The sequence below is a fragment of the Nyctereutes procyonoides genome, unplaced genomic scaffold, assembly GCF_905146905.1.
Source record: "Nyctereutes procyonoides isolate TBG_1078 unplaced genomic scaffold, NYPRO_anot_genome, whole genome shotgun sequence".
Lineage (NCBI taxonomy): Eukaryota > Metazoa > Chordata > Mammalia > Carnivora > Canidae > Nyctereutes > Nyctereutes procyonoides.
In genome coordinates, this window is record NW_026575049.1 from 47,205,959 (window position 1) to 47,229,289 (window position 23,331).

Genomic DNA, 23,331 nt, shown 5'->3' on the forward strand with positions numbered 1-23,331 from the left:
CACAATAGTAATAGAAATTTCTATTATATAATTTGATTGTCTTACACATCACTGTCCATTTTTGACTTGAGACATATACTGTCACATGTTGAAAGTCATTGTGTTTTTCTAAGATGGTATCACTAACATTTAATAGCTTGAAGTCACGTGCTGTGTCAATTTTCCAAATGTTTCTGAGCTAGATGAAATTCATCTGCATATGAATAGTAGAAATGTTTCCACTTACAATGCACACCCATATCTTTAGTAAGTTGAAATCAGCGATTTCAAAAGAGGTTCCTGTGGGACTCTCTTTGAACTACTTTAATAGATTATCATCTGCAGAATTGTCTATAACTGATGTGACATATATAATCTGTAAGGCATTATGTAACTATTATACCATAATCATCAGTGTCAGAGACCTTTTATAAAAATTGACAATACTATTCTGGTAATTTGCCAATGTCTCCAGATCCTTAAATACTGTTCTAAGAAATAGAATTTTACTGTGGTTTCCTTAATGAAATGATCTTTTCTGCTACAGTGTGAGACATTTCAAATGCTATAATTTATCATTCTTTGCAAGTTAGGTCACAGCAACTGAAGAAGTTCATGTACTCACTAAGATGTTCTCCCTCAGCATTACCATGGTAACATTGAGACAGGGTCTTTTCAGACTTGTACATGAATTACCTAAAGATCAACCAGAAAGATAATCAGTCATTTAGTACAGAACCTATTTTTAATCCTCTATATACATCATTTCATCCCTAAAATTATGTAATACAAGTTTCTCTATTTGTATTTGTCAGCATCTTTTTCTCTTTATGATTCAAGAACCTGAATTCTGTGTGTGTAACCTGGTTCTTCAATGTCAGTTGAACATCTTATCTTTATGGACTTCAAATAACCCCTCTTCTTTAGCATTAAAGATGTCATTTCTCAGTGCATACACTTTATCTAGTAACATTCACTTTTGATTTTGTAAGTAAACTAAGGGAAAAGTAGAAAAATAGCAAACTAATATTTAAAAACATTACCCGAGGTCTGTCTGGCATGCTGTGTTCTCAGTTCAGCCCATTCCTGGACGTTTTAACTCCCAAAAAAATCCCTGAGTGCTCTGTATCAGGGGTCTTCATCATCCAGCATCTGTCCAACATCCTTTCACTGTGATTGGGTAACTCAGACCCTCATGTAAACGTGTACAAATAAATGTGGATTTTTCAGTGATGAAGCATTCCCACCCAGTTCTGCATGATGCTTTGCTTCACTCAAACCCACAACACTCTTTTCTGTTACTTACAGTCAGTAACCATTCAAATATCTTCTTCTCACCAAATCTTTTATTAAATGTAATCATAATTTTGTTTGTAAACAATTTTTTTAAGATCTTTTAAATTTTTAGTCTACACCCAGTGTGGGGCTCGAACTCACAACCTCAAGATCAACAATTGCATGCTCCACCGACTGACCCAGCCAGGCGCCCTGTAAGCATAATTTTTTAACTGACCTATTTTTCTGTGTCTAGAACAAAGAAAACAGTCACACTAGTCTCCCATAATTTTATGAAAGATTGTAAGTTATTACTATTTACATTTTTGGACTAGCCCACTCACAATTTCTAAATAGCCCATGTCCTACAAGTCAGACTATCATTCAAGGCCAGCATGGATCTGAGGGGGCACAGATGGAGTTCAAGTGGTTAAAAGACTTAAGATGTACTGTTAAGAAACATATGGCTTTCTTATTTCAGACATTCAAAGTAGTCATGCACAATTGGGCTTAAGTTCCATTTTTGTGGCAATGTTCTTTACTATCTGCTAATGAGATGATCCCTTATTTTAAAAACAACTATTCCTAGGATGACAAGAACTGGAATAAAGGCATACAAAGTCAGAAAATTGGTTGTGAATCTGGATGTTGCACCCGGGCAGGTTCTCTCAATGAACTGAATTCCTTGAGTGAAGGCACACATTGGATTAGTTGTCACAGAACCATTTGAGCTGCCTGCCAGGAAAAGATGGACAGTGTCAGATATGGTGTGTCCCAGATACTTTCATCAAGTATTTACCAACTGCCTGCTAAGTACCTGTCACTATGAAAGATACAGGACATTTTAGAGAGCCCAGAACTCATTATTAGGTGAAGCAATAGTGTTCTGGGTCCTAGCTTCATTTTGAGATGGAAATGGATTTGTTTCCATTTGGGGGTGTAAATTCCTTACAACAGTACTGAAAAAATCATGATCACTATGATCACCTAGTACTGAATATCCTAAAGTTACTGCTATTACCACCTAAAACTACTTAAAACAACCATTAAATTCTGCCCTGTTCTTTAGTTGCCTTCACAGATTGGCCTGGGATTTCCATGGCCAGAAGGACCTGGTTATGCTCCCACTGCTTCTCATGGGCTTGCAGAACAGACTTTTGCCAAAAATGACTTACTCAGTTATATACTACATACATTTTAGGGAACAAGAAGACACTGCAACCTGCTTCAACCTGTTCTCTTCGGAACGGATTCCAGGGGCGCCTAGGTGGCTCAGTTGGTTAAGCAACTGACTCTTGGTTTTAGTTCAGGTCATGACCCCATAGACATGGGATGGAGCCCTGTGGGGGACTCTACACCCAGTGTGCAGACTGCTCCAGATTCTCGCTCTCCCTTTGCCCCTCTCCATTCATGTGCATGTGCTCTCTCTCCTTCCCTCAAATAAATAAATCTTAAAAACAGATTCCACCCAGAGTATACTAAAGTTTATGCTGGTGTACATTAGGTCTATCAATTTTTTAAAGATTTTATTTTTTTAAGTACTCTCTATCCCCAGTGTGAGGTTCAAACTTGCAACCCCAAGATCAAGAGTCTAATGCTCTTCTGAGTGAGCCAGCCAAGTGCCCCAGGCCTACTGTTTTCTAAAAACATCAGAGTGGCTTGAGCTGTTGGCGTTTGACGCGTAACTAACTTGACTTTTATTTTAAAAATCAGAGACACTGTTAGACTTTTATTTCAAAACAAGGTTTTAAATCTATTATAAAACATAGCTTTTATTTAAAAAATACATTTCCCTCAGGGAATTGCTTCCTCAGAGTAACATGTAAAAAAATATATATATATTCTAAAACAGAGTACTTACCACAAGTGAAATTCTGTCCATAGAACTCATTGACTATAAGAATCTCAGAGCAGTATTTTTGGAATGTAAAATAACTGAAGATTTTAAAAGGAATGGACATTTCTTCTGTGTTTCTGAAGAAAAAAGAGAGCAGGCTAAAATTCAGTAGTCTCTGGTAACAGTCCTACCAAGTGAAAAGAAAAGCAGCCTTCATTCTATGTTTCCCATTATGAATATAGTTTTTATCTCTCATTTTAAAAATTGTGCTGTGAAAAACATCAAACAATACTGAGAAGTACAAAAATATACCACTGCCCAGAAATAACTATGGTTAAAATTTTGGTGATACATGTAACGTGTGTATACGTATGTGTTTATAAAATTTTACATAAGGGGAATCACACTCTTCATGCTCTTTTTTAACCTACTTTTTTTTCAACCAAACACGTGTCAGACAGCCTTCCAAGTCAGTAAGCATAGCACTCCATCATTTTAATTATAGCTCACTGGTCCATTATAGTAGAAACCTTAATTTAACAATCCCCTGATGATGGATTGGTGTCTAATTTTTTTGATAAGCACCGATGATATAAACATGAAAGAAAATACACACCTAACACATCACTTTAGAGGAGGATATTTGTGATTAAATAGAGATTTGAAGGAGCTAGTTTGTGAAGTGAGAATTAACGATGATACAAGGGGAGAGGATGGAGAGAACAGCAGATGTTCATTGTGATGTTCAAAATGAACTCTGTTCCCTCTTCAGTCTCTTAGGAGAAACTTCATGCTGACCTTGTGGTTTCCTCTGTCCACTATATAATTTCTATCAACAAATATGGATTAAATCTTTTTATTTGTGAGGCACTAGTTCTAAGTGCTTGAGGAATTCAAAGAAGTACCCTACCCCTAGAGAACTCACAATGTAATTGGGGACAGAAAATATATATCCTTAAGACTAAAAAAAAAAACAGTGGTAAACAATTTGTGCCAAATATAATAATCCAGCACCACATGTCCATGACATTCTTGTACTTAGTATTTATGGTTTTTACTTATTCCCACGTGGCCTCCAAACCCCATGACTTTCAGTTATGGGCAATGTTCTAAGGAACAAAATTGAATCAGCCAATTGAGAGGCTAATTGGAAAGGACAGGCAGGAACCTGGGGAGGAAGGAAGGAAGGAAGGAAGAGAGGAAAGACATTCTAGGAAGGAAGGATGGTATGAGCACAGGCATGTCAAGGACTGCATATGGGGCCAAATGAGCCAGAAGGGCTGAAACAGAGGATCTGAAGCAGTGGGAGCTGAGTTTGGAATGACAGGAACCTGCTGTTTCAGAGCCTTGTGGTGGGCTGACATTGAAAGACCATAAAATCAGTGTTTTAAGAAAACGTTGCACCAGCAACTAGAGGGATGGAATAAGGACAGATTAGGAAAAGCAGAAAGGCAAAAAGGGAACTGTTTCAGCAGTAGTTCAAGTATAAGATGACAAAGGCCTGCAACAGGATGATGGCCTTAACGGGCTGGCTGCCTAGCTGGCCAGAAGGTTCCTCTCTTAAGATAGGAACTATGTGACTTCATCTTGCAGTGCACCACACAGGGTGGAATACATGTAAAGGCTCCACATGTATTTGTGGTTTGGAAGCAAAGATGAAACCCAACAGAAGTTGGTGATTGATCCAATGTGTAGGCAGTCCCAGGAGAGAAAACAGTCATTCATTCACTCAATTCAGATATTTATTGCAAACCTACTTGGTTCAAGGGCTTGGGCCAGCCACTGAGAAGAACTATAATGAATGAGGCACCACTACTGTCCTCCAGAGGCTGCCATCCTTTGAAAGGAAAGCTGCAACAGAAGTGGCATATAGTGGGATTTCAGAGAGAGCTAATCTAGCCAAGGAACAGCATGCAGGCTTCTTTACGGGTGGTAAACGGACACAAACAGGTCTGTGAAAGACACAGGAGGATAATCAGGCTATATCATAGAAATCTGGAGCATTTTAGAGAGGAAGGAACCATGTATCTAAATTTATTGATGTGGGGCAGCCCAGGTGGCTCAGTGGTTTAGTTCCTGCCTTCATCCCAGGGCATGACCCTGGAGACCTCGGACCGAGTCCCACATCGAGCTCCCTGCATGGAGCCTGCTTCTCCCTGGGCCTGTGCCTCTGCCTCTCTGTCTCCTCTGTATTCTCATGAATAAATAATAAAATCTTAAAAAAAAAAAACCATGTTCTTTATAAAAAAAATAAAAATAAATTTATTGATGTGGGACTGTCCACATTGTATCGTTAAATGCATACTTCTTCACAATAGTGCAATCTCATTTTCATTAAATATAAAAGTCTAGCAAGATACACAACAAAATTTAACTGAAGGTTGATACTTAAGGTAACTTTTACTTTCTTCCTTATACAGTTCTGTATTGTGTAGCTTTTTTCTCCAAAGAATTTGCATTTATTTTGTAAGCACAAAGCAGCTATTTCTGTTTGTGTTTAAAGGAAAAGGCAGCCAAAAATGCAAATATTGCAGGCAGGCAGTCAGGAAAGGTGATGACCTGAGGGAAGAATATGAACTTTATGACTAAGAGGTTGATGTGGCCCTTGAAGAGCAGAGTTTCTTTTTTAAAGATTTTATTTATTCATGAGAAACACACAGAGAGGCAGAGACATAGGCAGAGGGAGAAGCAGGCTCCCTGTGAGGAGCCTGATGTGGGACTCAATCCCAGGACCCCGGGATCACAACCTGAGCCAAAGGCAGATGCTCAACCACTGAGCCACTCAGGTGCCCCAAGAGCAGAGTTACAGTTCAGTGATGGAAGCAGAATCCAGATGAAGCCTTGGGATGTTGAGGTTTTGCAAAAAACCCAAGAGCCTTTGATAATGCTGGCCACTGCCTCTCTTTTCAAAACAACGAATCTTTCTCTACAAACCAAATACACAAAATAGTGCCAGAGTGACTGGAGCAGGTAATAATTCAAATATTCAAGAGGAGATCCTGCCCAGCGTTGGGTCTTGTACCTTGCTGGCTTGATTGGCTACCCTTTGGGGTGACTTGATTTGTGCATTTTTTTATAGATGTTAACAATCACTTAACACAATGTAATAATGGCATTGTAATTTTGACTGATCAAAACCAGCTCACTTTGTAATTTTCGCCTTTATATAATTCAGTACAGCTTATGAAGTGCTTTCCTGTTGATTATTATCTCATTTGTTTCTCATGTTCCCTTGAGGCTGGTAGGGCTGAGATCATTAGCTCCATTTTATAAATGAAGAAACAAATTTAGATAGAAAAGTGACTTGCCAATGGTCATGTGGCAGATAAATGGTAGAAGAAGTATCTGACTCCTGGGTCAGACCTCTCTCCAGGGAGCCACGTGTGGCCTGGGAGTCTTCACAGTAGTTTGACTAGAGGTCAAGTCTGAAACATGGATTGCTCTGAGAGTTAAATAATTAAATATATAAATATATAAATATAAATGTAATTACATATAGTAGATGCTCTGAGTTTTTTTGTTTTTAAGTCAAAGAAATAGCCACCTTCACATTTCCTCAGGGACCCTTAGCATACTTAATAGACACATCACCTGCCTGGGACCACCAACACTCTTCTAAAATTTTCCACCCTTTCTGCTATTGCTTTTTTTAAATGTATGTATGTGGACATATATATTGTCTTATAAAATTATGCTTTATTATAGAAATTCAAAAAAGTAAGGGAAATATAAGAAAAAGTTAAACTACATTATTACCCAGAAATAATTGCTGGTAACATTTAGTATGTGTCCTTCTAGTCCTGATATTTTCTTGATCAGTCTTTTGTCATGCAAGCTCTTAATCTGACTGTTCTTACTTCCTAAAAGAACCCGTAATTGAGAACCAGAACAGAGAGAGACTCCACAGTGCCAGAGCAGAAATGAATTAAATACATGCTATTTAGCTTGTAAGGATAGGCTGTGAGTTTTTCTGGAGGATGGGTTGGTTTTCCTCCTCTTGTTAACTACCTGTGAATCATATGGATAACATGCCTAAATTGTCATTTCTTGATTCTCAGTGTGAAGACATTTTACTCAACACGTGGTAAACAGTTCAAGGTCTAAACAGTAATGATAAGTACTAAATACTCCAGATCATAAGGCAATACCTTTAGCCAGTATCACACAGCTCTTCTCTGCAATTTCTTATAACAATTGTTATCAAGTGATTCATTAACAACAGATCGTCAACGAAAATCCCAAACTGTCATATCTTACCTTACTAATCCAGATCCCACAAGTATCCCAGCAATGCAGAGCAGAGCCACTATGCTGTTGACCACATTTGGGTTTTGGACCATACCAAGTAGCACAAGAGTTAGAAATTCACCGATTAAGTGGGGGGCCAAGAGAGCAGCAGAGAAATACCCAAATCTGGCAACCTCAGGATACAAGCCCAGAGTCCTAGAAATACATAAAGTCTTTAGTTTCCTCTCCAGGGATTATTTAAGAAAAATACCACATGTGCCTTCTATGAATAAGTCCATGGTGGTTAATGGGTGGGAAGAGTTTGCAGGGTAAGCCAAACTCCTTGAAAGGCCTTTTGGAACAGAGACACCCTTTGAGACCATTTTTTACTACAAACTGTTTCTGTTGGCTCTGACTTAGTGTGCCACCTTTTCCCTTTTACAGCTCCTTCAGTTCTCAGAGGAAAATATTAATAAACAATGCTCACAATCGGTGCAGTAAGTGGAGGTGTTGAACTCTCCAAGCTTCTCCATAAATAACCATGCTCTGCTTAGCTAGCCGTGCTCCTACCCTAACTAGCCTAGCCTACTCTCCCAGTGCTGAAGGCTCACTCGACCTGCCGCTCTGCCCCTCCATCCCTGTTACCGTGGGATGGTTGCCAATGTGAAAACCCTTCGCTGCCTCCATCGACTGGTGAATTAGCCCTTCAGGTCTGCTCCATTCTTGTTTCTTGTTCTACCAGCTCCTTCCACAGACTTGATCCCCATTTTCTTGTGAACAGACTTCCCTACATCCATGCCCCTTCACTCTTTTTTTTTTTTTAATTTTTATTTATTTATGATAGTCACACAGAGAGAGAGAGGTGCAGAGACATAGGCAGAGGGAGAAGCAGGCTCCATGCACTGGGAGCCCGATGTGGGATTCGATCCTGGGTCTCCAGGATCGCGCCCTGGCGGGCCAAAGGCAGGCGCCAAACCGCTGCGCCACCCAGGGATCCCCATGCCCCTTCACTCTTATATTCCTTCCACTAAATACACTTCCCTGGTGATAGTGTGTCCCCAACAACCATTAGACATGGCTGCTCTTTCTTGCATTTGTACAGTAAGGAAAAGGAGCTGGTACGTCTTAGATGCATGCCTCCCTACCACTCAAGGCCACAAATCATGAATTTGCTTGTACCATTAATTCTCTTTCCCTGTGCAACCCTTTGTGGCTTTTAGGGCATTCTCTCACCTTTGATGATTTTACAGCATCTGGACAAGGGTCAGTCTTTGCACTCCTGCCCACTATCATTTATCCTCAAGGTCTTTAACCTTCCTGATGAACCATCAACATCAGTGCCTCCTAATAAGGCAACCTGACCAGTTCCCATGGCTCCATCTACCTAATCTTCATCATTCACCATGTCTTGGACTTAAATGTTACTCAGAACTGTTCTATTTTCCCAAGATTTCAGATTCTGAAAGTGCTGATCAGGGCATCCCTCCTCTCTCCTACCTCAGGTCCTTACCCCCTTCTGTCTTTGCCTACCAGTCCCCACACCCAGAGACCCGGGTTCTTCACTTAAGTTCTCTCCCTGAAGGTGTGCTGAACAAGGCATTCCTCAGCACTAATCAAATCTGCTCTGCCTCACCTGAACCCCTAGACCCCTATTTTTTTTCCGTTTATTGGGTTCCAATGACATGTCCCTCATGGCTAATCTATACCTCTACTTTAAATTATCCCGTCCACTCAATTACTAATTTCTTGCTATCTTTATCTTCTCTACTTTTCATCTTCCATGTCTTGTGCTCATTCTCTCTCTTTTCCCCCTATTGTTGCCAAGTTGATCCTATCCATTTGTTCCCTGATTTCATGTTATCCTGATTCCCTATCCCTACCCTGCACTCCCCGCGAAACTTGATCTGTGAATTTTCCTATTTTGCTATAATTTCATCTACTCTTCAATCTAACGGTTTTTCCTGACAGTGTTATTTACCATATCCTAAAAACACCCACTCCCTGAGCCTGATAACTATGTGAGCAATGGCCTTCTTTTCATCCTACCCTATACCATCAAGCTTCTCAAGCAATATCTGCTTCTTCTACCTCCTTCTTTACTTGTTCTCTTGTGAATCTGACTTGTAGCCCCACCACACTACTGAAGATCCTTTTTGGAAGACTGCTAATGACTACTTAATCTGATCCCTTACCTCCATGAAGCTCTGCAATATGAATGGATATACCACACCTCTAGTCTGCTGCCAAAGCAAGCCAGCCTCACCCTCCAGAGTCCAAGAAAGATGGGTCACTCCCTGGTTCAAAACCCTCTTCTATGTTCCATTATCAAATCCACTTCAGCCCCTTAGCTTGACATCCAACACCTTCCCCCCCAGAGGGGCCAGTCATACCTTTCACTACTCCTTCCAATCCTTTTCTCTCACAGCACAACTGAACCTTTCTCTGGAAAGGTCCTATGTGTTTTTGCTCCTGAACTTATGCCCTTGCTCTTTCTTTTCCTGGACTGCCCTTGCTCTCTTTTCTATCCATCCGAATAATGCTCATCTCTCAAGCTGTCCTCTCAACCAAATGGGCTCTTGTTCTCCTTTGTAATTAACTTGGATAATGGATGTGAAATGAAAAAGATACTTACTCCATCTGTACCTCAGTTTGCTCATCTACGAACAATAATTATAGCACACCTTTATAGAATGATTGCAAGCCAATTATCTGAATTAATACATTTAAAGCCCTTTAGTGCCTGACATAGCCGGTGCTCCGTATGTGTTAGTTATTATATTCCTCAGCATAGTGTTTGTGCATCCTTATAATACTAATCTTACACTCTCTTGAATTAAAATCATCTGGAGATTTATGCCTACAATCCATCATCTGAAATGCTCTAGAGCCAGATGTGTTTTGAAATGTGGCAATTTACAGATTTTGGAAAGGCTGTACACTGCATAGACCATACTTGTCACAGTGGGATCGGGGACTCCACTTATAATCAAGCATGTTGTGTTGATGTGGGGAAAGTATAAAGAACATCATGTCAGTTCAGATGAGATTTTGCCACTTATTTCAGGTCATTTGTGCTGCTAAAAGTTACAAAAACACTGTAGGTTTCAGAGATGTTTACATTTCAGAATTGCAAGCTTGAGTGCAGAGGGCAACACCTTCTGTTCACTCCTCTTTGAGTCTTCTGTTGCACCTAGTATTATGCCCGGTACTTAGTAGGCATTCAACAAATATTTCTGTCATTTAATCAAAGTATTTGCTACATTGCTAACAGCTTTGCTGCCACTAGAAATGATTCTTTTTATGCCTTTTTATCAAAAATAGTCATGACCTGTGTGCTTACACTGAGCCTAGTTTAAAACTGCCCTATTTTCTCAAATCTTAAAGTACTTTTTTCCTCATGGGCACTTTTCCAAATATTATATGGTCTTCAAAATCAGTGCTTCACAAATTTTAAGTGCATATGAACCACCTGGGGGGTCCTTTTAAAGGCAGAACCCAATTCAGTAGCTGGACTGGAGATTCTGCATGTTTAACAAGTTCCAAAGTAAGGCTGACACTGGTCCATGGGCCACACTGAGTAGCAAGATTCTAAATTAGCAACGTCTTCAATTTTCAGCCAAACTTGATTTACTCAAAAATGATCAGATTTTTAAAATCTTCAGGATCATTCAGCCTAAACTAGACAAACCTGTGGTTTACATCAGAGATTAGAGATTCAATGTTCCTGAGTGTCTGAGAATAGCGAGGCTTCATCAGGGCAGGCAGGGAGGCCCTGTGGTCCCTGCCATCACCCTCGGTGGGGAGCCCATCCTGCTGCTAACTCGGAGCAAGTGGCTCTGCCTCTGTCACTCTCCAGAATGAGACCAACTTCTAAACACCCACCCCAAGACCTTCCCACTCTTCATCAGGGAGCTCAAACTCACTAGGCCCTGGTTTGTCTTTTGCTTACATAACACTTAATTCATAATAATTATATTCATGTAATGTATCATGGATCTATATACGGGCTATGTTAGGAACACCTGCTTCTGAATTCTGGCCTGAAGAAAGCATCCCAAGAACTGCCTGAAGTTCTCCAAATAACAAGCTGGGCACCTTTAAACTACCAGAGTCACAGAATACCAGGTAATACCCCCATCTTTTCCTAAGGGAAAGCCATGTGGAACAGGGAAGGTACTTCTTCCTCTGATGACAATTATGTAAGTGCAAATAAGTACACATTCTTAGATTTGTATCTTTTAAAAGCTCTAACAAAACCAGAAAGAAGCCATCAATCCAAACCTAAGAGCAACAGGGATGTGCCCCTTCCCAAAGCCGCTCTTCCACTGCTCAAGCCCCCTCACGCCAGCCCAACTGTGAGGTTGTAGGTGGAACCTCAGCAGAGTTGCCCTTCCAGCTAGGAGGAGCCTGGGAGCCATGTTCTTTTTTTTTTCTTTTTTTTTAAAGATTTTATTTATTTATTCATGAGAGACACACAGAGAGAGAGAGGCAGAGACACAGGCAGAGGGAGAAGCAGGCTCCATGCAGGGAGCCTGACGTGGGACTTGATCCCAGATCTCCAGGATTAGGCGCTGGGCTGCAGGTGGCGCTAAACCTCTGAGTCACCCGGGCTGCCCCTGGGAGCCATGTTCTATTGCTATTGAACAGCTGCTGGATGCCTCTGCTCCTGGATCCCAACTACTTCAGGGCAACCTTGTCTTTGCAGGCCCTGCAGAGGATGTGGGACACAGCAGTGCCTAGCACCATGCAGTCTTGCTGGTCAGCTCTCAGGTCCCATGTGGCCCCCGCTGGCTTTTTTTATTTGTCTTAAAGGACAGGATATTGTACTAGGCACTGATGGGCAAATAAAGATCTCCAGGGCCAAGAAGAAGGCGTTCACCCTGGAGCTCCCCCTCCTTCAGTCCCAGTGGCCACCTGGAGCTCCCCAGGAGAACAGACCCAGGACTGAACACCTCTGAACACCCCCTTACCAGTAGCACACACTGCTGAATATTATGGTGGCAAGGACACTGAAGGGGAGGGCATGGAGCACATAGGCCAGCAGCATCTGCCACTTCTGGTACAATCCGTCTTGGCTCTCCTGGTCGCTGACAGCTCGCAGCAAAGGAACTGGGCACAGAAGACAGGCTTCAGAATAGCTGGTCATTGCCACAGAGCTAAGGGAAGGGCTAGCCCAGAATGAACTTGAGTTCTGTCAGGGTTGGATGATGGGGACGAGCTGGGGCTCCCTAGTCATGTAAAGAGGAGAACTGCTGTCCACAGAACTGTAAACACTTCCCCCTACAGAAATCTACTGTACTTGAATTACAATATGGTTGTAAAAACTGTCATAATTTATTTCCTTCTCTAAAGTCAGGGGAGAGTTGTCACAAATTCAAGAACACGTGCAAAAGGGTCACGAATGATGTGAGGTACTTTGTCCTCTTTTTGTGCAGGGTCTTGGTACAGAACACCAGGCAACTAGGTGGTGTTTCTGGATCCTCACTCAATTTGAAAAACGGGTGCTAGCTGTCCTAAAATAGGCTTCAAAAAGAATATAACAGTACAAAATTGGCAGGTATCTTGGACCTCAGGCTGCACACCCTAATTGCCAAGATAGGGATAATGGGAATGATCTTTTAAAAATCTCTTCCCAAACCCTGCCCCATCAGCAGCCCTAACTTCATGTTTTCCTGAACCCTTAAAAACCCTCAGAGAGATCTACTTGATCAACTAATTCACACAAAGATGTTAGTAACTCAGTAGTTAACTCTTTGCCAGGGAGAGAATCTAGAGAGGGCCAAGTTTAGTTCAGCAAAATACCCCTTATAATGGTGGAGTCTTACAAGATAAGATGCCAGCTGGAGAAGGGAGATGATCAGGAAGAGAGGAAGTGCCCTCCCCACCCCTGGGGTGAACTGGGCACAGGCACTCACACAGATTCACAGCGTTGAGCATGCCTGTGTATGGGGTGGCACCCACAAACTGGTATAGGAGACCCACACGGTCCTGGACAGCACCCTTCAGCACATCATTCTGGACCCGCAGAAGGTAGAAAATGACGAACAAACCCATGATCAGATTCTGAACAAGACGCATAATCACTGCCAGCTTATTTCTCATTAAGTTTCTTGTCACTCTCCTGAAAGCCAAACAACCCCATTTTAATCCCTTTTCTTTTATTGGTGGATATCTGACCACTTAAAACAGGGTGAGGCTCTTACCTCAAGAGAACACCCAGTTTAGAGAGAGTTCCAGGAGAATCTTTGGTTTTGAAAGGAACCATTGGTAATGTTTTCAAGTGTTTTGTTCTTTCAATGTTCTCCAAGGTTTGGCGATAAATTGCTGATTCTTTGTAGGCAGATTCAATCATCTGGACTCTCTTGTAGGTTTCTAATTCCCGTTCTTTGCTTTGGGTATCCACTGATGTCAGGTCCACTAATTTTTTCCCCCAAAAGAAATGACCCGTGTGTTTTTAAATACATATATATGTACAATGGCTAATAATATATGTTTCATCATTGATTCAGGAGTACTAGCTAATACCTCATCCCATCAGAAAAACACCTGTTGTTCATGCCTACCTATAAAATCAGAGTATCTTAAAACTACCAGCAAGACCCTGAGGATTGAACTGGGGCTGTCTGGGAGACTTTAGAAGCTCAGCTGATTCTTCTCTGACAAAGTGGACATGCAGCAATTTAAGAAAGATCCCCCACCTCATTCTGATAGGTCATCTATGGCAAAGTTAACTGACCTGACCAAATTAACTCCTTAAAGACTGAAATCACCAAAACAAAAGGAAGAATAAAATCCACTAGTGCTCTTGATACCTATGCATAAATCTGAGATGATAAAATTGAGTGAATATTCATGATGGGAAGTGTGAAAAAACACTTACTATAGAAGTCAAAAGGGTTTGAATGTTCGGGACAAGGGTAACTGCAGCCATTGAAGAAATCAAGCATTTCCGCTGGTGTCCCACAGAAAACTAGCTCTCCGTAGCTCAGAATGGCAATTTTATCAAAGAGCTGATGGGAAAATCAATGGCATTAGTATGTATCAGTTCACCGTATCCTTCTGGAGAATAAATTTCCAAGCAGTCAGTCCCTGTTGATCGTGGCCATGCATCAGTATTCTTACTGTGCCACTGGGGACATACAGAGTATGTCCCTATTTCTTCAACCTGTGTTGCCACTGTGCATCATCCGCATCTGGCCTGGACCCAGCATCACACCCAGAAAGGACAAGAACTCCTGGACCTGGGCAGTGGACCTGGGTTTGAGGCTCAGCCATGTTCCCAGAGTGACCTTGGACAAGGTGTTTATTTTATCTTAGATCCTTGACTCCATTTTGCATAATTTCTGAGTCTCTTTTCTGTAAAGTGACAATACTGATATCCACCTCATAAGATTGTTATGTGGACTAAATGAACTAGTATAGAAAGTACTTGGTACATGGTAGACACCCTTCCCATATCAGGTCCCAAATGGACCCAAATGCTCTGGTTGACAAGTACTAATCTCTACTTCAGGATCCTCAGCTCAACACACCCCCCCTCTTGATGAAGTAAGCAGAAACAAAAGCCCCCCTCACCTGGAAGAGCTCGGAGCGTGGCTGGTGGATGGTGACAATCACAATACGGTCTTTGTGAGCCAGCTCTGCCAGGAGGACAACGATCTGATTTGCTGTCATGCAGTCCAGTCCCGTGGTAGGCTCATCAAACAACATGACTTCTGCAGGCAAGGAAGGGTCAGGCTTCTGAGTCACTGACAAGACTGGGCTCTGCTCTAAACTCAGAATTTTGAACAGTTCCTTACTGAGATGTCTTATCCCATCCCATCTTACCCTATCTAAACAGTGCCCTGTGAGAAGTACCTGCATGTAAACTGGCTTTCAGCTTGAGCCCAGGCAGAGGAACCTGACCTCAGAGGACCCACCTCCCAGCTCCAGAGCACATCTTGGCCTTAATCCTTGAGGGGACAGAGCAGCAACAAGATCAGGCCTCTCACGTGGTACTATGGACTGTCTGGGCTCTGTCCCAAGGGCCATGACAAAGAATAAGGGCTGGCGAGCAGGCACCAAGTTGTTTTCAAAAGGCTGAGAGGAGGCTGGTTAAAAAGACATAACCTTGGGGATCCCTGGGTGGCTCAGTGGTTTAGTGCCTGCCTTCAGCCCAGGGCATGGTCCTGGGGTCTTGGGATCGAGTCCCACGTCAGGCTCCCTGAATGGAGCCTGCTTCTCCCTCTGCCTGTGTCTCTGCCTCTCTCTCTCCCTGTGTGTCTCATGAATAAATAAATAAAATCTTTAAAAAAAAAAAAAAAAAGAGGGACGCCTGGGTGGCTCAGCGGTTGAGCATCTGCCTTTGACTCAGGGCATGACTCAGGGTCCTGGGATTGAGTCTCACATTGGGCTCCCTGCAGAGAGCCTGCTTCTGCCTCTGCCTATGTCTCTGCCTCTCTCTATGTCTCTCATGAATAAATAAAAATATTAAAAAAAAAGACATAACCTTCATGTGGAGCACTTTCCAACACTAAGAGTCTTTGCACTGCAAAAAAACTCTGCACCATAAAACAAAGTCTTAGGTGGGACAGGCATTTAGATTCTTTAGAAGGTTTAACTGTGGCCATTTCTACCCAGGAAGTGAGAAGGGCTCTTTGTGAACATCCCTCTTCTTTGCCTTCTAGTGACCAACCACTAGTTGGAGAGCAAGCAGTCTTAGCGTGCCCCAGTGGAGTATCCAGGAGCAACATGTCCTCTTCCAGGTGATGGTTAAGAGCTGGGATTTTCCCAGTGGTAGGGAGAATGACCAAACCAAGCAGGAGCAGCAGGTAACTGGCTACCCCATCTTGATGGCTCCTCTCTCCAAAATATATACTTTTTTGCATATCAAAGTCCCGCTTTAATTCCTGCCATTTCTAGTCACACCCAAACTCATTGGCTTTCCGTAGCACCCACAGTGGTGCTTCTCTAATAAGAATAGACCAGAGGCCTGTGTTCATGGAAGACCCTAACTGCATATTAAAACACAAATATAGTGTCTCCAAGTCCAAGAGCTGTTTTGTACTTGGATGGTAGAACAGCATCAGGAACTATGTAGCATTTCCAAAGAAATTGGGTCCCCAGTTTGAAAAACCTCAATGATGTCAGTTCCACACAAACCCCTTTCCAAACGGAGACTGTAAAAAAAAGGATGGAAAATGTCTTCAGACCCTGGAAGACAGCAGCAGCTAGTAATGGTTCGGGTCCCACTTACTGGGATCCTGGAGGAGCTGGGCTGCAATGGAGACCCGGCGCCGCTCGCCACTGGAAATCCCCCCAAGGTTGTAGTTGCCAATCAGTCGATCTGCCACGTGGCTCAGACTCAGCTCTACCATGACTGTGTCCACCTGTAAGAGACACAGAGTCCAGGAAGGCTGGTCACTACAGGGATGCTGCTCCAGTTCATGGTGTGCAGATGACATGGGAGAGGCAACACGCTTCCCCTAAGTCCTCAGGCCACCTTCAGGCTCACCACCCCCTAGGAACAACATGCCTATTATGATAAAATCTAATTTGGTCTTAATCATAATACATGTGTCAGGTTAAAATAAGTAATATAACTATTTTTCAAAAGTCTCTATAGCAGCAAAAACTATGTTTGTTTCAGGCAAATTCACCAGAAAACAATGGAGAGGTCACTGGACTCCTATTTTCAGATGCTGCATTTAAGTTTAGCATACAGAAAAATCCCCTAAAAGCATAGGTACAATGCAGCTTTTTAAAAATGTTTGGTTTTTGAAATTTTACTATAATAAATGTTTTAAACGTAAAAAAAAAATCCAATTTGGTTTAAACTAACTTGGCTACCCTTATGTAACCCAAATAAGTCCTGGAGTCCATGAGGTTCAATTTCAGTGTGATTTTGCATCAAATATAATCCAGCTATCAAAAGAAATTAAAAATAATGCCAATCTTTATTTAACTCTCTTTAAAAATTTCCCAGGTGGCCAAGTTTATAACCTGCAGCCATACTTAATGTCCTGTATCCCATTCTCCTCACTCTATCTTAGACTCTGCCATTCCCTGAAACCATCACCTTACTCCTCCTCCTCAATTCCCCCAACAATAACAACTAGAAAGGTTCTTTACTGGCTTTCTAATCAAGAAAGTTGGCCTTTGCTTCCCCCTCCTTTTTTTTCCTTCCTCAGCTTAGCCTATCTCCAGAGACCCTTTCAAAAATCTTTATTTCTGGCCCTGCCTTTCTGATTACCACTATCTGCATAAGGCCCTAGGGAAAATAGCTAGAAACAGACCAAAAATATTCATATATATATAATAATGAGTTTTGTTCTTATGTACCTCAAATGAGATTGTGTTACTTTTATAATGAAAAAGGAAACAAAACACTGCATTAAAAAATAACAAGGGGCACCTGGCTGGCTCAGTGGTTGAGTGTCTGCCTTTGGCTCAGGTCATGAGCCTAGGGTCCTGGGATCGAGTCCCACATCAGACTCCCCGCAGGGAGCCTGCTTCTCCCTCTGCCTAGGTCTCTGCCTCTCTATGTCTCTCATGAATAAATAAATAAAATCTTTAAAAAAACAAGTAAAAAAACAAAACAAAACAAAACAAAAAACAGGTAAGCAGGAGTAAAAGAGGGGATAATTTGTGGAACAAAGTTCCAGTGGATCCAGGGAGTGGGATCAACAGCATGGATGAATGTTTGGACCAAATGAAGGAACACATCTGAAATAGATCCTAAGGAGTAACAGGGGTTTTTTGTTTGTTTGTTTGTTTTTAAGGAGTAACAGGGTTTTAAAAATGCATAAATAAATCAGTATGATTTACTCTGGAAAAAAGAAGGTTCTCCTCTTGCCATCAGAGTAGGATTCTGGAATTGAGTCTTGCTTGACATGGCCAGGTTGAGGTGCTCACCAGCCAGGGCAGATTCCTGAACATCCCTTTCATCTGTTCTGCAACAGCAAGAAAGGAGTAAAACTTGCCCCTCCTGGCTTGGAAGCGATGGACAGAGGAGACATTTATTCAACCTGTTTCACATGCCCCATGCACTTTCCCAAAGCCTCTCCCATGTTTAGGAAATAGTATTGGGAATGGAATTCACAATGTCTTAGAAGGAATCCTTGGGATCATTGGGATGCACTGGGATCATCAACCACTATGCTATTGTTTTCAGATAAACTGACTCATTCCTCGCATCAACTCCAGAAGAGATACATTATTATTCTATTTATTATAGAGGAAAAAACAGATCTTCAGAGAGGTATATAACTTGTTCAAGGTCACACCATTAACAGGTGGCAGAGCTGGGACTAAACTGTCTGGGTTCTCTCAAGTGGTCCTTGAAGCACAGGGATTAGCCAACAGTCCAGCAGACACAGCTTTCTCATGTCAAGCACAGCTTTATGTTCAGGTTCCTCAGAGGAGAGATCTGCTGTGTTCTGTTCTCTATTATCACCACCACTTCCTTCTCACTAAATTGTCACGATTTTACACCCTGTGGACTGGATTTGCTCAGAAAGTACTTTCAAGCAGAACTTTTGCAGGATATTTAGGGACTGTCAGTGCCAGAGGAATGTTTAGCAGGGGAAAAAAATCTGCAATCAATTGATTTCAAGGCATCTACGAATTTTTTGAATTTTTATGCAAATATGCATTTTCTGGGGAAGAGCTCAGTGACTTTCTTAGATTCATTCTCTCAGAGGGAAATGTGATATAAATGGATCACCAACTCAGAAGAATCTGTTTATGACTGCATTTCTCCCACCCAAATACCAATAGGATCTTCTCCTGCCCTTTTTAGATACATAAATACTAAAGCAAGCAGAGAGAGAAAGTCTTCAGATGGACTTCTCTGTCATTCACTGTCAGGGCTACTGAATTATGTGAACATGGCTGTGCCTCAGTGTGGGCTAACTTGACTTCCATCGTCTCTCATCACAGTGGGGCTCAGGAGATCCCAGAAGCTCAGGGAGACAAGATGGATCTAGAGGACCTGAGTTCACCTCCCAACTCTGCCTTTCCCAACTGTCTGATCTTAATCTTGTGTGTCAGAAGATAAAGTCTCCTTCATAGGGTTGATGCCAGGATGCAATGAAATACTGTGTGACAGAGTCTGACTAATGTCAGCCAACTATGAGTTCAGAGTCCAGGCACACCTTCTTCCATTGCACTTCACTTTATCGCACTTCATAGGTATTGCATTTTCTACACATTGATGGTTTGTGGCAACCTTGTATCAAGAAAGTCTACTCAAACCATTTTCCAACAGCACTTGCTTACTTTGTATGTCAATAAAATATCTTAAAACTAAGTATATTGGTTTTTTTAGACATAATGCTACTGTACACCTAACACACTAGAGTATTACTGTTAACATAACTTTTATATGCACTGGGAAACCAAAAAATTCATTTGACTCTAATTATTTTGATATTTGCTTTATTGCGGTGGTCTGGAACTAAACCTACAGTATCTCCAAGGTATGCCTGTGTACCTTGCAATACCTTCTGAACCCTCTAAGCTAACCTCTGGGCAGGAAACAGAGCTAGGTATCACTGTGAAGCTGAAGCTCCTTCCTGAGGATCAGGCTCCTTGCTAAGACTCCTCTGGAGTAAAAAAGCTATCCTCCAGCACTGTCTAGGACTTTCAAACAGAAGAATGCCCTTTATTCATCTGGGCATTATATCAATCAAGTCTCCTGGTATTTGGGACACAGCTTAGACCTAATATCACTCTCCAAGCCCTGTCTGAAAGTCCAATGCCAAGGACAAATTGACTAAGTCCCTGGTGACAGACCCAACAATGCCTGATAACATGGTACAACCTCAGCTGATATGGAAGATTTCCTTGGAGCCTCAATGGCATTAGAGAAGACCAGCCCTGGAGCCTGAACTGCAGATCCCTCTGGGTTTACCTATGAATACTTCCAAACTGGATACATTTAAAGGAACAGATTGAAACCTGGAAAGAGTAGACAAGTCAATTGTTTCTTCCTTCATTAACTTAATCTAGTTTGGATGAGGCACATTCAGAATGCCTCAAAGAAAGTTGAGAAAAATCTCAACAGGGCTATAGGGCAAAGTATGGTGAGGAAAATAACCATTTTTATTCAAAAACAGAGCTCCTAAAACAGTACCATCCAACAGAAATATAAGCCCCACATAGAATCCAAACATTTTAGAAAGAAACAAGTGGAATTAACTTTATATATTTAACCCAATACAGCCTAAATACTACTATTTTAACCTATCAAAAATATTTTAAAAATTGTTGAAACAATGTGAAACAATTTCACATTGTTTTTCAGACTAAAGTTTCTAAAATTCTGTATTTCCCATTCATAGCACATCTCAGTTAGGCCTGGCCACCCATCAAGTGCTTAAAGCCAAAGTGACCAATCGCTGCCATACTGGACAGTACAGGTCTAGACTAAAGAGGTGAAGAGTGAAGGGGAGGAACGGGCAAGTGGAGGGAAGAGGAGGTGCGAAGCCACCACGGAGTGATCCCCAAGGGAACAGGGCTGCAGGAGGCCAGGTACTACCCACCTTCTTCCGGTAGAAGCCCGCAGAGCGGTGGCGTACAGCCAGCAGCGCTGCATAGTGCAGCGTCTCATGCACAGTCAGGTTGCTCAGCAGTGTGTCGCTCTGTGGGAGAGGAAGGCGTCAGCGTGGTCAAGGCCAAGACTGGGCTGCAGTGGCTGGGGTGGGGGCCCTGGACACACCCACCTGCTGGACATAGGAAAAGCAGTCCTGGAACTGCTCCCTGCGTAGCAGCCGGCCATTCACAAACACCTCTCCGAGGAAGGTCCCCTTGCGCCGCAGCCTCCCGGACATGGCGTCCAGCAGTGTGGTTTTCCCTGAGCCTGGGAGACAAGAAAACAAGGCCCAAGAGGACTCCACCCACGAAGCATTGCTGGGCTATCCCCAGACCCTCAGTGTACCCTTGGTCTAGCACTGACTTGCTCTATCTGTAGCCCCCTGTCTCAAATTCTCATTGTACCACTGAGTCTTTCCGGCTTGTCTCCTGAGTCAGAGAGGGACAAGCCATTTCCTTTATCGCAGTCAGGGCTGGAGGAGTTTGTCTGCCTGTTTATTAGTTTTTTTTTTGTTTTTGTTTTTGTTTTTTTAATTTATTCCTGAGAAACACAGAGAGAGGCAGAGACATAGGCAGAGGGAGAAGCAGGCTCCCCGTGGGACTTCCCGTGGGGAGTCTGCTTCGGGACTTAATCCCAGGACTCTGGGATCATGCCCTGAGCCGAAGGCAGATACTCAACTGCTGAGCCACCCAGGCATCCTTGTTTATTAGCTTTTAAAGCTGTTTTGAGTTGAAAAAGAAAATTAAGGATCAGAATAAAAAGAAAACCTAGGCTCTTGGAAACATTTGGATCTAGGACATCTGAATCCTTTTGAAACTCCCCACCCAGGATCATCTGGTGGTTCCTGAAAGTAGAGGACATTACCTAGAGCCTTGATAACCAAGTGTGGTCTGAAGAAGAACACCGTCACCTGAGCACTTGTTAGAAATGCAGAATCTCAGGCCCCAGCCCCTTGAATCACATTTTGCTACCAAGATCCCTAGGTAATTCCCACGCATATCAGAGGCTGAGAAGCACTAGCTTAGCAAGTCCTTTAGTAAAATCAAGTTGGCCTCAGCCTGCACTGAGAGCCTTGGGCATGATCCAGCTGCTTGTTGCTAAGAGCTTTCCCCTGGTTTGGTTTTTCTTGGGTTAGAAGTTAGGTGATACTATTAGGATAAGACACCAGCTATACCCTTCTGTTCATAGTGGACACAAACCTACATGAGCCCAGAGAGTCAATAGAGACAAGGAACTGGCATTGCCAGGTGCTAAGAAGTTAGATTAACAGAGAAATAGGCAGGAGGTTCTGAACTGTCTGAATAGATAGCAAGAGAATTCTACCAAGGATATGACAACTTCTGCAAAACCAAAGAGATTTTTTTTGTTGTTCAAATATTGTAAGGAAACTGCTTGTTGGGGCATCGGGTAGCCCAGCTGGTTAAGTGTCTGCCTTTGGCTCAGTCATGACCCCAGGGTCCTGGGACAGAGCCCCTCATTGGGCTCCCCACTCAGTGGGAAGTCTGCTTCTCCCTCTCCCTGCCATTCCCCCTTCTTGTGCATGAGATCTCGGCCAAACAGATAAATAAAATCCTAAAGAAGGAAGGAATGAACAAATGAACAAATGAACTAATGAACAAACAAACTGCTTTCTTTGTACCCTGTGAGGGGTACAAAGATGAGTAAGCCAAGCTCCTATAACAGTGGTCTTATCTAATCCATGGCTGACCCAGCTCAGAGTTAGCTCCCCAGTGTCTTCAGTAGAGGTCAGGGTGGAAGAGAGGAGAGGGATTGTGAAGAAACAAAATGTGACATCATCATTTGAGTTGTCTTTCAAAACATGCTCTGAAATTTCCTTGTATGATCCTAGGCCTTGTATGTGTTTCTTCTAACTAGAAGCTTCCTTGCCTTTCCGTTTCTGGGATCCAATCTCCACTCTGACAAAAGCTCCAAATAGCCTGGTGCCTGGATCCGAGTCCCATCACATCAAAACTGACTTCCCTGAAGTTATCATGGTTGTTTCCTTATTGCCATATCTGGTGGGCATCTTCCTGGATGCTGACTTCTCAGCAGCATTTATACTATTCTTTGCCTTTCTATGTAAATCTCTCTCCCTTGGCTTTGATGTTACCTCATCCTCTTGGTTTTATCCTACTGGTCTGGCTGCTCCTTCCCAGCTCCCTGTGGACGACACTTAGGGTTCTCTCTTGGGCCTTTGCTCTTCTCATGTAACACATTCTCACAGCTCAACAGCAAGCACCAACTTGCTAGCCAGTATGCAAGGGAGACACCTTAGAAGCAGATTCTCCAGCCCTGCTCAAGCCCTCAGATGACTGCAGCCCAGCAGACTTCTGACTACAAACTCATAAGGTACCCTAGACAGAACCACCCAACAAAGTCACTTGCAAATTTCTGACTCATAGAAATCCTGGGAGATAATGATTTTCATTATTTTAAGCAT

General features: G+C 42.4%; 1 protein-coding gene across 6 annotated transcripts in view; it reads right to left on the bottom strand.

Moving 5' to 3' along the window:
* ABCG5 (ATP binding cassette subfamily G member 5) overlaps positions 1-23,331 on the bottom strand; it is a 38,200-nt gene that overhangs the window by 8,949 nt on the left and 5,920 nt on the right. For 4 of the 6 annotated variants that reach the window (XR_008664912.1, XR_008664914.1, XR_008664913.1 and 1 more), the window contains exons 3-14: positions 21,022-21,158; positions 20,842-20,940; positions 16,554-16,686; positions 14,894-15,033; positions 14,199-14,328; positions 13,522-13,735; positions 13,234-13,439; positions 12,289-12,427; positions 7,349-7,534; positions 3,116-3,228; positions 1,023-1,989; positions 605-675 (exon numbers count right to left, since the gene is read on the bottom strand). Coding sequence is in view for 1 of the 6 variants with exons in the window: in XM_055328924.1 (XP_055184899.1) it covers positions 1,796-1,989; positions 3,116-3,228; positions 7,349-7,534; positions 12,289-12,427; positions 13,234-13,439; positions 13,522-13,735; positions 14,199-14,328; positions 14,894-15,033; positions 16,554-16,686; positions 20,842-20,940; positions 21,022-21,158 (1,691 nt within the window). In the remaining 5 variants the exon portion in view is untranslated. The other 2 variants (XR_008664915.1, XM_055328924.1) reach the window with 2 other exon arrangements.